This window comes from Mesoplodon densirostris, chromosome 2 (assembly GCF_025265405.1).
Source record: "Mesoplodon densirostris isolate mMesDen1 chromosome 2, mMesDen1 primary haplotype, whole genome shotgun sequence".
Lineage (NCBI taxonomy): Eukaryota > Metazoa > Chordata > Mammalia > Artiodactyla > Ziphiidae > Mesoplodon > Mesoplodon densirostris.
This window is the reverse complement of record NC_082662.1, coordinates 76,570,735-76,588,657: the sequence shown is the minus strand read 5'-3', so window position 1 is coordinate 76,588,657 and position 17,923 is coordinate 76,570,735. Positions and strand designations below refer to the sequence as shown.

Genomic DNA, 17,923 nt, shown 5'->3' with positions numbered 1-17,923 from the left:
TCCCACTTTCCTCAGCCTAACTCTAGCTGAGCTTTCTACTCTGTTTTGAGCTTGGACCCCATTTTCTCTTCCCTGGTGTGAGGAGAGAGCTTTCAGGGTATGTTGCCCATAGATATTTCTCTCCCTTCAGTTGGGGGGACTGCTTCCTTTTTTCTCCTTTGAAGGTTGTATTTTGTTATCTCCCCTTGAATACATCTAGTGGTTTCAGCTTAAAAAATCCTGTCAGGCTAGAATTGGTGACTAGTGAGGCTAAAGATTCTGGAAAATTGTCCTTGGTATAATTCCAGAAGACCCACAATTTAAGGGGTGAGCTTTAAAAAAATCCTGTCACCTATAGCAACTAGAGGGAATTGCTAGAGATAGTGTGCATCTAGGGGTTCCCCAACTGGCAATGAGGTGGGCTTGTCCGAAGATAAGGTAAACTCATCCAATGGTTTGAGGAAAAATGATTAATTATAACTTTAGTTATAATTTTATAACTTTTTTTATGTTCCAATAAAACTTTGTTAACAAAAGCAGTCTACTGGCTACATTTGGCTCTTGGTTCATAGGCTTTATACCTTCTTTTAATTTTACTTTTCCTTAGGGAGAGTCATCAGCATTATTGAAAAATTGAGCACTTATTGAAATTGAGCACTTACTGAAAATGTTAGAGAAAGCAAAATGGAAGGAATGCCATAATTCCAGTCATCTTCTCCAGCTTTAACTGCATTTGGAATCCTGTGTTGCTTAGAAATGGAGTTTTGCTTTACTTTCCTCTCTTTCCTTTCAGGGAGCTGATGCTTCAGGATATGTTTTCATAGGAGGTATGGCTTGTTCAGAACGAGCAGTTTTAAGATGTCAAGTCCTAGTTCTGCTTTCCTGCTGGCCTGAGGCAGCAAAGTGGTGATGAGAGATGACTTTATAGGAACCTGGTGGCACAGTTGTCTTTAGGGAAATTCCTGAAAGTTGTAGCATGCTCATCTTTTACGGGTGGCTCTACAGGAAAATGAAAAGCCCCTACAGTCTTTTTTCTGGGTATTTCTCAGAATTAGAATGACCATGTCATTTATGTTCTGAGAGCTGTGCTGAGAAGGTAACTAAGGTTTCTTTCTTTGACCTTTTTTTTTTCTTCTTTTTAACTTCCTTTAATTGGGACCCAACTACCCAGGGCCTGAGCTATCTGAACATTTTTTTTTCTCTCTCTCGTGAGATTAGCAAATCATGAGAAAATCAGTTCATTGTAGGAACTGGAGTGAAAAGAAAAAACAAAGAAAAAACCCATGTGGGAGTTTGGGATTGGGCTAAAATCTTCCATCTGCCAGATTGCCCTGGGACATTCACCCTACATGATCATTGCTGTAGAAACACCAAATTTTAGTCTCTGGTTTTACTTCCCCTGACTCTCCACTTCCCATCCACCACACACAAACTAAGGACAGGGAAATATTTGATTACCTGATATGTATTATTAGACTCTGTGAAATAGCTTATTTTAACTCAATGATAATTCAAGAATTCATGTTAATTATCCAAAATCAAGAAAATATGGAAAACTTGAAGAAGAAAATTAAGATTACCTATGATACTACTTCACAGAGATTACCAAAAATTTTTTTCTGGATTATGTAATTCTAGACTTTTAAAATATCTACATATAGAAATCAATGTTCACATTTTTGGAAAAATGAGGTCTCAATGTGTTTATTTTGTAACTTTGAAAAAATTTAACAATATATCATAGACATGTTTGAGTCAACACAGTTACAAATAGGTTTGCAATGAACATTTTTGTAACCATCCTTTTGACTGGTTATTTAAACACTTGTAAGATAAATCCATAGAGGTTTGATTCCTAGATCACAGATACTCTTCTGATCTCATTCTCTTCCACTGCCAAGTGCCCTTCAAAATATTTACATTTCCCTTCAATAGAGGTGGGTTTTTTTTTTTTTTTTTTGCGTTATTGATAAATAAAATTTAAGATAGGTAGATTTTCACCATTCTCACTGTTAGTAAATTTGTTGTTAAATGTTCATTGGCCTGTTTGGGTCCTTTATATATAACAGGATAAATATTGAGTTGACTTTCTCTTATTAATAATTTGGAACTCCCTACAGGTAATGGATAGTAAACTTTTGCCTGTTTAAATATATTGTAGACATTTTTTCCCAGTCTGTCTTTTAACTTTTTTTTTCATTAAAGCTGTTTTAATTTTTTTTTACACCTTTATTGGAGTATAATTGCTTTACAATGGTGTGTTATCTTCTGCTTTACAACAAAGTGAATCAGTTATACATAAACATGTGTTCCCATATCTCTTCCCTCTTGCTTCTCCCTCCCTCCCACGCTCCATATCCCACCCCTCCAGGCAGTCACAAAGCACCGAGCTGATCTCCCTGTGCTATGTGGCTGCTTCCCACAAGCTATCTACCTTATGTTTGGTAGTGTATATATGTCCATGCCTCTCTCTCGCTTTGTCACAGCTTACCCTTCCCCCTCCCCATATCCTCAAGTCCATGCTCTAGTACGTCTGTGTCTTTATTCCTGTCTTACCCCTAGGTTCTTCATGACATTTTTTTTTCTTAAATTCCATATATATGTGTTAGCATATGGTATTTGTCTTTCTCTTTCTGACTTACTTCACTCTGTATGACAGACTCTAGGTCTATCCACCTCATTACAAAGAGCTCAATTTCGTTTCTTTTTATGGCTGAGTAATATTCCATTGTATATATGTGCCACATCTTCTTTATCTATTCATCCGATGATGGACACTTAGGTTGTTTCCATCTCTGGGCTATTGTAAATAGAGCTGCAATGAAAATTTTGGTACATGACTCTTTTTGAATTATGGTTTTCTCAGGGTATATGCCCAGTAGTGGGATTGCTGGGTCATATGGTTGTTCTATTTTTAGTTTTTTAAGGAACCTCCATACTGTTCTCCATAATGGCTGTACCAATTCACATTCCCACCAGCAGTGCAAGAGTGTTCCCTTTTCTCCACACCCTCTCCAGCATTTACTGTTTCTAGATTTTTTGATGATGGCCATTCTGAATGGTGTGAGATGATATCTCATTGTAGTTTTGATTTGCATTTCTCTAATGATTAATGATGTTGAGCATTCTTTCATGTGTTTGTTGGCAGTTTGTTTATCTTCTTTGGAGAAATGTCTATTTAGGTCTTCTGCCCATTTTTGGATTGGGTTGTTTGTTTTTTTATTATTGAGCTGCATGAGCTGCTTATAAATTTTGACGATTAATCCTTTGTCAGTTGCTTCATTTGCAAATATTTTCTCCCATTCTGAGGGTTGTCTTTTGGTCTTGTTTATGGTTTCCTTTGCTGTGCAAAAGCTTTGAAGTTTCATTAGGTCCCATTTGTTTATTTTTGTTTTTATTTCCATTTCTGTAGGAGGTGGGTCAAAAAGGATCTTGTTGTGATTTATGTCATAGAGTGTTCTGCCTATGTTTTCCTCTAAGAGTTTGATAGTGTCTGGCCTCACATTTAGGTCTTTGATCCATTTTAAGCTTATTTTTGTGTATGGTGTTAGGGAGTGATCTAATCTCATACTTTTACATGTCCCTGTCCAGTTTTCCCAGCACCACTTATTGAAGAGGCTGTCCTTTCTCCACTGTACATTCCTGTCTCCTTTATCAAAGATAAGGTGACCATATGTGCGTGGGTTTATCTCTGGGCTTTCTATCCTGTTCCATTGATCTCTCTTTCTGTTTTTGTGCCAGTACCATACTGTCTTGATTACTGTAGCTTTGTAGTATAGTCTGAAGTCAGGGAGCCTGATTCCTCCAGCTCCGTTTTTTGTTCTCAAGATTGCTTTGGTTATTCAGGGTCTTTTGCGTTTCCATACAAATTGTGAAATTTTTTGTTCTAGTTCTGTGAAAAATGCCAGTGGTAGTTTGATAGGGATTGCATTGAATCTGTAGATTGCTTTGGGTAGTAGAGTCATTTTCACAATGTTGATTCTTCCAATCCAAGAACATGGTATATCTCTCCATCTATTTGTATCATCTTTAATTTCTTTTTTTTTTTTTTTTTTTTTTTTTGCTGTACGCGGGCCTCTCACTGTTGTGGCCTCTCCCATTGCGGAGCACAGGCTCCGGACGCACAGGCCCAGCGGCCATGGCTCACGGGCCCAGCCTCTCCGCGGCATGTGGGATCCTCCCAGACCGGGGCACGAACCCGTATCCCCTGCATCGGCAGGCGGACTCCCAACCACTGCGCCACCAGGGAAGCCCCATCTTTAATTTCTTTCATCAGTGTCTTATAATTTTCTGCATACAGGTCTTTTGTCTCCTTAGGTAGGTTTATTCCTAGATATTTTATTCTTTTTGTTGCAATCGTAAATGGGAGTGTTCTTGATTTCACTTTCAGATTTTTCATCATTAGTGTACAGGAATGCCAGAGATTTCTGTGCATTAATTTTGTATCCTGCTACTTTACCAAATTCACTGATTAGCTCCAGTAGTTTTCTGGTAGCATCTTTAGGATTCTCTATATATAGTATCATGTCATCTGCAAACAGTGACAGCTTTACTTCTTCTTTTCCAATTTGGATTCCTTTTATTTCCTTTTCTTCTCTGATTGCTGCGGCTAAAACTTCCAAAACTATGTTGAATAAGAGTGGTGAGAGTGGGCAACCTTGTCTTGTTCCTGATCTTAGTGGAAATGCTTTCAGTTTTTCACCATTGAGGATGATGTTGGCTGTGGGTTTGTCATATATGGCCTTTATTATGTTGAGGAAAGTTCCCTCTATGCCTACTTTCTGCAGGGTTTTTATCATAAATTGGTGTTGAATTTTGTCGAAAGCTTTCTCTGCATCTCTTGAGATGATCATATGGTTTTTCTCCTTCCATTTGTTAATATGGTGTATCACGTTGATTGATTTGCATATATTGAAGAATCTTTGCATTCCTAGAATAAACCCCACTTGATCATGGTGTATGATCCTTTTAATGTGCTGTTGGATTCTGTTTGCTAGTATTTTGTTGAGGTTTTTTGCATCTACGTTCATCAGTGATATTGGCCTGTAGTTTTCTTTCTTTGTGACATCTTTGTCTGTTTTTGGTATCAGGGTGATGGTAGCCTCATAGAATGAGTTTGGGAGTGTTCCTCCCTCTGCTATATTTTGGAAGAGTTTGAGAAGGATAGGTCTTAGCTCTTCTCTAAATGTTTGATAGAATTCGCCTGTGAAGCCATCTGGTCCTGGGCTTTTGTTTTTTGGAAGATTTTTAATCACAGTTTCAATTTCAGTGCTTGTGATTGGTCTGTTCATATTTTCTATTTCTTCCTCGTTCAGTCTTGGCAGGTTTTACATTTCTAAGAATTTGTCCATTTCTTCCAGGTCATCCATTTTATTGGCATAGAGTTGCTTGTAGTAATCTCTCATGATCTTTTGTATTTCTGCAGTGTCAGTTACTTCTCCTTTTTCATTTCTAATTCTATTTATTTGAGTCTTTTTCCTTTTTTTCTTGATGAGTCTGGCTAATGGTTTATCAATTTTGTTTATCTTCTCAAAGAATCAGCTTTTAGTTTTATTGATCTTTGCTATCGTTTCCTTCATTTCTTTTTCATTTATTTCTGATCTGATTTTTATGATTTCTTTCCTTCTGCTAACTTTGGGGTTTTTTTTGTTCTTCTTTCTCTAATTGCTTTAGGTGCAAGGTTAGGTTGTTTATTTGAGATGTCTCCTGTTTCTTAAGGTAGGATTGTATTGCTATAAACTTCCCTCTTAGAACTGCTTTTGCTGCTTCCCATAGGTTTTTGGTCGTCGTTTCTCCATTGTCATTTGTTTCTAGGTATTTTTTGATTTCCTCTTTGATTCCTTCAGTGATCACTTCGTTATTAAGTAGTGTATTGTGTAGCCTGCATGTGTTTGTATTTTTTACAGATTTTTTCCTGTAATTGATATCTAGTTTCATAGCGTTGTGGTTGGAAAAGATACTTGATACAATTTCAATTTTCTTAAATTTACCAAGGCTTGATTTGTGACCCAAGATATGATCTATCCTGGAGAATGTTTGTCTTTTGACTTTTTGAAGTCTTAATTTTGGTTAAGACCTGTTAGTTATTTTCATTGGCTTCTGAATTTTCTCATGCTTAGAAAGCCATGTTAAATTATATTTTTAAAAATTCTAAATCTTATGCGTCTATCAATTTTATTTTTTAAATGTGTCTCAGTTTTATTTTTGCATTTATTTTCAAGGTGGGTTCTAACTTTCTCTCTCCCCAGTGGATTGCAAGTTTTCATAACAATTCATTGAATAATTCATTCTTTGGAAAGACTTCAGGAATATTAATTGAAACAAAATAAGGTGTTTATCGGCAAACCAAGCAACTAGATTACCTAAAACCCTCTAATGTATCTTGGCTAAGCAATACTTTTCAGTATATTTTTAACGTAATTTTTCATATCAATTATTTTAGATTTTCTATTGTTTTGTTGTTTTTATTATATTTGTTGTTTTATTATTATAATTTGATCTTAATGGGTACTGGCTAAGGAAAAGTTCACATAGTTAGGGTTGCCATCTTTTTCACTGACTCATTTCTTTTTTCCAAAAAATTATTCACTGAACACCTATTATGTGTTAGGTAGTCTGCTTTATGCTGGAGATATAGTCATAAGCGAGACCAGGCCTTCATGGAGTTCCCTTGTAGGGAATACCGGCAAAAATTGCAGTCTCAGTTATGAAGGAAATTGATGAGAGAGGCTGTGGGAAAGCCCTCTTTTAATAGAGTGATCAAGGAGCCCTCTCTAAGGAGGTGCCACTTGAGCTGAGACGTGAAGGTGAGAAGGATCCAGACATGCAGAGCTGGGGGAGTAGCAGTGGGGTAGATGAAACAGCAAGTGCACATGCTTAGAGCCAGGAAGGAGGTGTAGTGGGGTAGTAAGGAAGGGGAAGGGAGGGTATGGGAAGGAATGGACAGGAAACTTTCAGGCCATGGTAAGAGGATTGGATTTTAGTCTAAGAGCAGGGGGAAGCTATACGGGGTAGGGAAGTGATGTCTGTCTTAACACGTTTAGAATTACCCCTCTGGCTACTATGTGGAGAATTGGGAAACTGTTGCAGTTGTCTGGTGAGAGTTGATGCTGCTGCTGGGACCAAGGAGGCTGCAGTGTAGAGAGAAGGGGACCACTCCATGTAGTGTTTTGGAGGAAGACTTGATCGAGTGGGTGTGAGGGTTGAGGAAAAGGGGAAATCAAAGCATGACTCTGGAGCAAAAGTTCCTCTACTTTGCTGCACATTAGAATCGCCTGGAAAACTTATCAAAATCTCAATGCTCAGCTTATACCTAGGCATCAATTAAATCAGAATGTCTAGGCGTTGGAAGCCAGACACTGAAACCTTTAAAAACTTCCCAGGAGACGACTATGAAGCCAATGTGGAGAACCATTGACAGAGTGAGGGATTGCAGCTGAAATATATAGATAAGAGTGTGTGATCAGGCATTGAGCAGATGTGCGGAGAAGAGGGTGGAAGGTTGGTATGAGAAACCTATTAGTCATGTGGGTGGAGTTTCAAGGAAGAGGTCGGATAAGGGAGTCTGTTCAAGAGAGAGATTTGCCAGAGGTGCAAATGTGAAAGTCCACATCCTGTGGATAGTATTTAAAGCCACAGGACTCCATGAACTCTTCTAGAAGGGAGGATAGAGGATAGAAGTGCCCTAGACAGTCCTGAGGCACTCTGGCATCTGGAAGTCAGATGGAAGAGGAGCCAGTAAAGGAGAGCCAGAGAAGCCCAGTGAGGTAGGAAGCAAACTAGGGGAGTGGGATATCCTAGAAGTGGAGAGATGAGGTTGTTCCAGGGACGTGGTGGGTAGCTGGATCAAGTGCTGCCAAGCCACCAAGCCGAGACCTGAGAAATGGCCGCTGGAATCTGCAGCCGGCGATGGTTCCCTCTGAGCGGGTTTAGAACGGAAATCCAGTGTTTGCTGTAGAGAACTTGAAGCACAAAAGTACCTCGAGGAAGGTAAATGCTGGATTCATTCCATCATGGCTTTACTTGCTTTTTCCTTTTCCTTTCAGTAACATTTAGAAGTCTCCTGAATTTACAGACTAGGATGCTGTGGTCTGCCAAAGTATCACACTGTTTTAAATAAGAGAAATTATGTTGGAAACATTAGTTTATTTGAATGTAACATTTTTTTCCCTTCATTCGTGACCATTTTACAGGCCATTGCCCTTTAAGAAATATTAATTCAGGGATCAGAAGGAACACTGGACAAGGATTCTTATTGGATTCTTGGGTCCAATTCTTATTCTAAATTGGATCCTTATGGTTGGGGGCAAGTCGCAGCCTCAGGGCACCTTAGTTGCCTCATTTGTAAAATGAGGAGATAGGAACAAGTAATCTCTAAGGTAAGGATTTCAAACTGGATGCACGTTAGAATCACCTGGGGAGCTTTTTAAATACCCCCATGCCCAGGCTGCACCCACACCAATCAGGCCAGAATCTCTGAGGGGAGAAGCAGGGCTTCAGTACTTTTGAGGTGCCCCCAGTGACTTGGTGTGCAATCAGGGCTGAAAACAATGATCTGAGTTCTTGTCTAGCTCTAATACTTTGAGTTATTCTGTCCTGGGTATAAATACATTCCTGCCTTAGACAAAATCAGAAAAAAGGGAGGAATGAATAGATACTAGGTGGCAGCTAGCAGTGTCTGTCATGGGAGGTCTCAAAATTTACCTTCCAGACTTCCTCTCACAGGAAGGGATTGAAGGATACTCTCCACAAAAATGAGGGAGTAAAGAAAGAGGTGGAAATGGGATCCAGGAAATGCTTCTACTTCTAGTGCTGCTACATCAATACATGATACCTATATGGGCCTGATAGGAGAATGCAGAATCCAATTTAGGAAAGAGGTGAAGGGAATTCCCAAACTGATGGCCTTGAATAAGGATTAGAAAGCAACCCATGTAGTTGGAACAGGAGGATGAGGGCTCCAGGAATGATGTCTCTGGGAGAAGGGAATTGACAGGATGCCCAGCTTGGTTGACTGTACTGAAAGGAGGTGGCAGATTCAGCTGGAGTTTGGTGATAAAGTCCTGGTTGGTATATGGAAAACTAAGCAAATGGAGAAAAAGGCAATTAACTCCAGAAAAAAATTTTTATAAGAGAGAATATAAAATCATAGTGTATTGGGGGCTTCCCTGGTGGCTCAGTGGTTAAGAATCCGCCTGCCAATGCAGGAGACATGGGCTCCAGCCCTGGTCCGGGAAGATCCCACATGCCGCAGAGCAACTAAGCCCATGCGCCACAACTACTGAGCCTGTGCTCTAGAGACCGTGAGCCACAACTACTGACCCCGCGTGCCACGACTGCTGAAGCCTGTGTGCCTAGAGCCCATGTTCCGCAACAAGGGAGACCACCGTAGTGAGAGGCCCGTGCACAGCAACGAAGACCCAGTGCCGCCAAAAATAAATAAATAAAATGAATTTATTAAAAAAAATATATATAAATAAAAATAAAATCATAGTTGTACTGATAGCTCAACTCTGAAGAGTATTTGCATATTCACTTCATAAGTTCTGAATGTTAATTTATCTGAATGTTTATTTATTATCAAATTTTTATTAAAACTTTGTTGGGACAATGAGTGGGGAGGTGAAATGTGTGTGTTGGCTGAGGTGGGGGGGCAGCTCTAAGAGCTACATCCCTATTTTCCATAGGAGGATATAAATTGATAATATTACTAAAGAGGAAAAAATAGTGAAATGGTATTATTTAGAAATGTTAAATAACAACAACATCAACAAAGCAGATAAAAGTGGTTGCCCCTTAAAGGGCAGAAATCAGAAGAGGGATTCATTATAGTCCATTTAAAATGAAGTACACACTTAAGTTTGGGGGGGAGATGACAGTGGGACCAGGTCATGCAGAGCTACACAGATGTCAGTTCTGAGAAGGCAGCCTGGTGGTACTCTTCACTGTGATGAGGATGCAGGAAGAAGGACAGATGTGGGAACTGGTTCACCCTGCTTCCCCTGCCCCATCCTCTGTGACTAGGAAGTGCTAGTTGTGGATTAGAAAAAACATTCTACTTCTAGTGCTGCTACATCAGTACATGATACCTATACAGGCCTGATAGGAGAAGGGTTACCTATCAAGATTATTTTCCATTTATTTGTTGGAGCTGGGGGAACAGACATCAATTTCTCTCTAGCTAAGGAGTGTATAATATCAGCTGGGATAACAAAAGAGAAACCACATCTCAGGTGTAGCTGCAGTTCTGAAACACGAGAGAAGTAGTCCCAAATATTTTTGATAACTTATCCCCACCAGTTAAAAGAACATCTACTCTCTCTGAATGGATATTTATTTGCATACTGTATGTAAAACCATATATGCTATAAAACAGGTAAAATGAACATTCTAAGGGCTGAGATAGATGAGGATGTTAAGGAAAAATTCTAAATGCAGTGACTTCATAATATCATTATGACTTCACAGTATCATTACCTAATATCTTAGGTGCAATATATACACTTAGGGCAAGGTTCAACAATAGTAGATTTAGTCAATACTGTAAGTACTTTCGTGATAAATCTGGGGTTTTTTTCCAACTTCTTTTCAGATCAGATTTGCTTTTCATCTCTTTTTAGCTCATGGCCAACAAAGGTTGTGTTAGGGGAGTATTAGCTCTCCCATTTTCTTGATGTTAATTTAGGCTTACATTAGTTTTACAAGGAGTCTAATGTTTTGCAAGAATCTTTATGTCCATTTTGTGAGGGTTAGCTAAAGTGGATAATATACTCTAACAAATGCTTAAATGGGCCTATGTAAACCCTAAGTGGTGGGAATCTGCTGAAAAGCAATGAGGACACCATACTCCGGGAACGTGCACTCTTCCCCCAGATAGCCTTGTGCACCTAATCGAAATACAGGCATCTGGCTTTCTGACCACATGAGGGTATGTTAGGTGTATAATTCATACATTGAAACTTGTAACTCTTAACTTACTTTTGCTTGGTTAATACAATTAGAAACCCTAGCCCTGTCTTCTCACATCCGATTGGATGGTCTTGCATACGCGACTTGTGTACACGCACCCCACTTTGGAGGCCACTGCACTAGAAAACAAACTTTCATCCCTCTTTTTGAGTAAGGTAAGGGTCATACAAGCTGAAAATCAGTAGCAGTCTGAGCTGGTTAGCTTATTTGCTAAGTAGATCGTGCTAATGGGAACAAGGTACCATCACTGAAACTGATGTGTGCATTTTTCTGAGGCAATGTCGAAAACCTTCACAAGTTCCTTGAGGTTAAGAATTGCCAGTAATTTGTTCTGTTTTGCTTTTTTCAAAACTTCAAGCTTCCATAGACTCTTTTGGTCATTGATTTGATAAAGCTGGAGTTGCCCTATGATAGGCTTAAAATTAGCTGACATCACCCAGTCCGGATTATCTGGGCAAAGAGTAAATTTTCTTAATAACTGATGGTAGCTCTGATGGGCTTCCTTCCTGACTTCTCCCCACAGTACCAGTGTCAGGCTTCCTTCCTAAGTCCAGCTTCTCTAGCTTTTATTTAGCCCACTGTGTGGATGACTTTCCATTCTATTCCAGATCTTGTTTTTACTCTTACAAATACTATGTTCTTTTCCTTTGATATTTGGGTATTTGTGCCATTTATTAAGCTTATACAAATCTATGTTTCCTATGGTTTTGTGAAACAAAAATAATCCGTAAGAGTCGTGATTGCTCTTATTTATTTCCTGCAATTTCAGTTGCATGACGGCCCTGCAACTGATGGATCAGTGTAACTTAGATCTTCATGGATTTCTGTTCATTAACTGTTTTTATGGTGTAGTCACTTCTCCTGGTGGTGTTCCCACCAATTAGCAACTCTCTGTCCTTTGGAAGTTGCAGTATTCCTCCTGCTGATCTAATTCTTGCTTACCAAGTTGTGATTGCAGCTTTCAAGCCTCCTGCACCAAACTTCCAGCCTGGTGCTCACCCCTAGAGTGTGTTGGATAAGTATGTGTCAAATGCAGGAATGTTTTAATGTTTTAGTCTTATGATATTGTCCTGTCTCTCTTTTGTTTTGTAGTGTTCCCTCTTTTCACTTGACACTTTTGTTTTTCGGCACTGTTGTATTTTTGATATAGTGATAAGATGTGTGGTTGTGTGTGCACCTGTGCATGCCCATGTTTAATACCCTTCACCTACTGGGGAACTAGGGAAAACCCACAAATTGAGAAGAGTGGGGCAGTAAAGTGCCTTCAGAAATGTAGAGTTTAGAAAGCTTACACACTTGCATTTTCCTTGAGATACCAGAATTTTTGAACCAAAATATCATTAATATTTTTTCTGTATTTTTATCATTGTATCATCAGTTGATCACATTTGACTAGTACTATCCTATATTTCAACTATTGGCTCCTGCACGCTTGAGGGGAAAGGTTTTCATGCTAGCTTTTTCATTTTTCTTTTTATTCTTCACAGTGGTATGAGTACTGCAGCGGTTCTCTAAACACCTAAGTGAAAAACTTTGGGAGGTTTTTAAATAATTAGTGTAAATAATTTGATACAGTGAGTGATCCCCATGTTCATTATCTGTTACTTTGCCTTTTTTTTTTTTTTCTTGGCCGAGACTTAACCTTGTTAATCAGGTTTCTTAGGGTAATATTAAGAGCAGTTATCATTTCCTGAACATTGAGTGGCCATATTAGTTGAGGAAACCAGCAGCTGGAAGAATTACTTGAAGCCTCTTGAAGCAATTGGGCTGCATCAATTCCCTTCTCTTTGTTCCAGGGCCCTCAAAGCATACTTCAATTATATCACTTGACACATTTCATTATACTTTTATCTCTTCACACCTCTCCCTTCCACTGGACTGAGCTCCTGGAAGGCAGGAAAATGTCTCTGTCAGAGCTTGGCTCACAAGGTATTCACCAAACACTTGACCTACTACCCTGTGTTTCACACCACTGTTTTCCAGGAAACAACTTCCTCTTTCTTCAGTACAGTGTTTCTCACACTAGAGGCCGGGGGTATGTTGGGGGGAGGAGTTTCCATGCCTTTATCCTCAGGGTTCTATCACAACTTTTCAGATGCCCTTTTTATTTTACTACATGAAAAGACATTGTGAATCATCAGGATGAATACATTAGCAACACAGATCCACTGAGGTGATGGTGGTTAACACTGAATTCGGTATCGCTCAAACATGCCCGCGAAGCTTCCACAGGCATGTTCTCAGGGGTCTGAAGGTTCATATTGGAGGATGTGGCTCTTAGGCACAGTTAAGATTCCACCTTCTTCTTGGAAATGCCTCCCTTGATCAATGCTCTTCATCAAGTGCTCCATAGCCCCTGCCACTCCGTGTATTAGGACATGTTACAGGATTCCCCCTCTGGCTCTGAACCTGTCTCCCCAGAGGCAGACCCCTGCTTCCATAATACTTTGTTTACTTATGGTACAGCAGCCACTGAGCTATTTGACAACTTGTGAATTTGCACTCACAAATCTGTCTCTCCTACTGGATGCTGAGCATCTATTCAGCTTTGGGTCCCGAGCACCCAGCAAAATCGCTCAGCACAGTAAGTGTTCAGTAAGTTGGTTAGATCAAATCAGGAGGTAACTATAGCAGCTGCAGGGCAAACACATTTAAAAAGTCTTCTTATTCTTTTGAAATGAGACTCATTTTGGTCATTGATTTTTCTTTTTTTTTCCCCCAAGGTTTTCTTATAGATATTTTTACCTATATGTCTTTAAATATGGTAAGCATGGTTGTTTTCTAATCTGCGTCTGATTCTGATATGCTTGGCCCTATTTCTACTGTTTCTTAAGTTGACTGCTTTATGCTACTTGGTTTCTTCGTGAGCCTGGTTTGTATTAGTACCTGTTAGTCAACGTGTTTTACAAGTTATTTGTTAGAGCTCCCCAAGTCCTAGGATGAGCGTCTGGAGAGGTCTGCATGTGTTTACCAGGAGACGAGGGCAATTCCAGTCTGGAGCCCCCTGAACCAAGCAAGCTCACAGTTTAACATTCCCTGGCTCACCCAGGCAAGAGGCTCAAAGGGCTGGGTTGTGACCATCATTTCTCAGTATGGGTCCTTCCCTTCCTTTCCCTCTCCCTCCCTCCCTCCCTACCTCCTTCCTTCCCTCCCTTCTTCTTTCCAGCAAAATAACCTGGCCTACTAATTCTGGAAATAGGAGGTCTAAATATTAACTTAAAAATAGAAAATCATTAACAACTGAGTATAAGCCTTAAAAAGTCTTAAAATAAGCCTTAATATAGTCTCTCTTTTTTTTTTGAGCTTCTTTTAAATTTGTTAGTCAAGCTAAATAACATAGGTCCTAAGTCAATATAAAAATGTCATTAAGATATTTTAGGTGAAACGATCCCTAAGAATGACCCTCAATTATAAAATCTTTCTAAGAAATGAGTAACTTGAATGATCGGCTAAACTTAATAGAGTTTATTCATTAAATTTACCATCAAGATGCTTCCTGTTTCAAGAAATAGAAATCAAACTTAAACAGGCTTAAGGTCCAAAAGGTGTTTATTGGCTCAACTTGAAAGTCTTGGAATCATGGCTTCAGGCACAGCTAGCTCCAGGAACTCAAACATTGCATTAGGCAATCTTAACTGTTTTTCTGTGTTAGCTCCACTCTTTGGCAAGCTCTTCTATGCTGGCTTCCAGGCGAGACGGTGAGATGACTTCCAGGAATTCTAGACTCAGCCTATGCTTTAAGTCTGTGATCCCCAAACTTTACTGATTATGCATTCAACAGTAAAAGTTAAGCACATATCCCCAATGTGTATATATTATTTATAAATTATATGCTACTATATTCCACTGTTATTTTATATGTTATATTATTAGCAGAGCTAATAAAAGCTAATAAAAGCCTCCAAGAGGCTTTTAAGATAAAGAATAAAATGGAAGTACTAATATTTTCTATTCTCCCACTGGATTGTTTTGCACACCCCATTTTGGGGACTACTCAGTGGAAAGACCACGCCTCTTCCATTGGTTATAATTACAGTCCTGTGACCACAGTTCATTGGTTCTTTTTCGCCTAGCTTGAGTCATGTGCCCATTTCTGAGTCCAGAGTCCTTGAAATAGTAAAAGCAAAATTTTGCTAATATATAGGGTGACACGATTATCTGATTGGGCATAAATAGAGAGATGCTATTTTAACTTTAAAGATATTTATAATTTGGGATCTTATAATCACTGATATATCATGCAAAAAAAAAGAGACATAATCCTTCTTTCAAGGATTATAGAACAGAGATTCTCTATTTCCATAACAATTTAACTCCATTAGTCTGTACTACATTTCTGTGATTTCACACCTGGCATATTACAAAACTATCCCACCTAGTTTTTGTTAATACTCCAGTGACAAGTGAATGCTATCTGTTAGGATGTAGGAATTGACAAGTCTTGCAAATAAAATCCTATTTTTGTAATTTTGATAATGGTCACTTGGAACAAGATGGGTAGCTATATGTAAAGGCAGGTGATAGAAGGTCCTGAATCATTTTCAGATTTCTAAAGTGAAAGGGACTTCACTGGCTGCAGAGAGTTTTGCTTGTAAGAATGGGTAAAGCGGGCTTCCCTGGTGGCGCAGTGGTTGAGAGTCCGCCTGCCGATGCAGGGAACACGGGTTCCTGCCCTGGCCCGGGAAGATCCCACATGCCGTGGAGCGGCTGGGCCCGTGAGCCATGGCCGCTGAGCCTGCGTGTCCAGAGCCTGTGCTCCGCAACGGGAGAGACCACAGCAGTGAGAGGCCCGCGTACCGCAAACAACAACAACAACAGCAACAACAACAACAAAACACATTAATCTTCTTTGGCAGAGATGCAATGGCTCATCTTGATTCTGAGGTGACAGAAGAATGTCTGAGAGAAGACCTGAAGTTTTACTTCATGAACCCTTGTGAAAAATTCCGAGCCAGACAACAGATTCCGTGGAAAATGGGTTTGCAGATTTTGAAGATAGTCATGGTCACCACACAGGTAAATTATATTATCAGTTCATTTGTTCTTTTTCTTACCCCAGGATGAAACTGTTTTCCCATGTTCTGCCACTTGACTTTTGTCCTGAAAAGGCCACGCTCATGTTCATAAATCTGTAAAATTATATTGATTCTGGAGGGCAGGTGGTAGGTCGAAGTTCGGTTTAGATGCCGACTTTGTTTTAATAAGGGATTCTGAGGTCATCTCTCACAGGTTCTGTAAATATAGATAATACTAGATCTGAAGGGGGTGTGGGGTTTCTATATCTGAATGAGGCACAGGGCTTGTGAAGGCTGCCCAGTCCAAAGTGATCTGTGTTCTTGAAATCTTTTATCTTTATTCAAATACATCTTATATAAATACACTTCGGAAATCTGCATTTTGGACCGTTTTGATTTTGGATTTATGGAATGCTAAGTTTTCTTTTCATCAGTAGCTAAGTGCTTAACTGAACACTCCCCCACCTTACCTATGCCCCGTCCCCTTTCCCAGGCACTATAAGGAATGTCTAAAGACTACACTGGGACCTTTTGCTTAAATTCATATTGTTAAGCACTTTATTATCAGTTGTCATCTAGTTTTCGGGCCTGTGCTACTGAACCAGTTTTAGGGAGGCTTCTCTGTAGGTAACTACATTTGAAACACGTGTCCTTTTAAAAACAGTACTAATTTGGGATATTAGGCTCCATGGGAAAATAATCATTCTGTCATCAGTGTAACAACTGTTTGTAAAGATGTGATTTCTGGAACACAAAAGTAAATACCTTTCTAAAAATCACTTCCATATAGTTTTAGAAATGAGAGAGGCGGCTCCTGCCATAACCGAAGTTGCATCTTTATCCTGTGTTCATAAAGAGGTCTTGTCACTGCATGACATGCTGTACCAGCTCATCACGTTTTAGGGTAAACAAGTTACTTCCAAAGAGACAAAGATGAGAGGCAGGGCCAGTGTTAAATGTATATGCTTAGCTATTTTCTTTGAAAATTTTTTTCATTTTAATTCTTGGTTTTGAAGTTTTAATTTTGGCAACCTACCTATAAAGTAGGTGCATTGCTAGTATTGTTTGGAAGAAGGAGAAATAATGTCCCCTTTTGCTATTTGGTTAATTTTAATTTTTCCCCAAATACTTCTCTTGCCAAACCAGCTGTCATTTCAAGTTTTTGATCTATTAATGTTATTAAAATTGTAACTTACCTAGGCATAAAATATCATCACCCTCTTTGACTTACCTTTTTTGTCCTGATAACGACTAAATCCCATGGAGTCTTCCTTCAAAACTGTATCTCTTTATGTTTTGCCATACTCACTATCTTCTCTCTAGCACAAACTCTTACACTGTTAGTTAATTAAAAATGTGTATGAAGCACCTCGTATGCTCTGCATTGTCTTGGGAGTATAAGCTGTGAATGTGTTACCGCTGCTGACAGCTCACATGTAGCCAGCCGTTCCACGTGCCAGGCGCAGTAAGTGCTTTATGTGTGTTAGCTCATTCCGTCCTCACTGAAATCCATGAGGTAGGTTCAGTTTTCACCCCCTTTGTATGGATGAGGAAACTGAACCAAAAAGAGCTGAGTAATTTGCCTGTGGCCATTCAGCCAGTAAGTGGCAGAGCCAGGATTTGAGCTCTGGCAGTCTGGCTCCAGAGTCTGCACTCTTATTCAAACACTGTTTCTTTCTAGATGTTGATCTTCAGAGTTTGCACTCGAGGAATACACATAAGTTAACTAGGCTGCTTCTGGAATTCATCTTAGGCCTACCTTTTTTATCTCCATACGCACCAGTCCATTCAATACATGTCAGATTAATTTTTCTTAGAATGCTTTTATTGTGTCTCTCCTTCTCAGAAACGTCTGTAGAGCCCTATTTTCCACAGAACAAAATTTTGACTCTGTGGCCTGAAATTCACAGATTTCCACAGTCTCCTTCAACTTGCCTTTCCAACAGGTTTTCATCTCCTGT

The 17,923-nt window shown here is 39.4% G+C and overlaps 1 protein-coding gene across 1 annotated transcript in view; it reads left to right on the top strand.

The window, feature by feature from the left end:
• Positions 1–17,923, top strand: part of MCOLN2 (mucolipin TRP cation channel 2) — a 64,453-nt gene that overhangs the window by 3,123 nt on the left and 43,407 nt on the right. Inside the window, exon 2 of the mRNA XM_060085052.1 lies at positions 15,804–15,963. Within this exon, the coding sequence (XP_059941035.1) occupies positions 15,804–15,963 (160 nt within the window). The remainder of the gene's footprint in view (positions 1–15,803; positions 15,964–17,923) is intronic.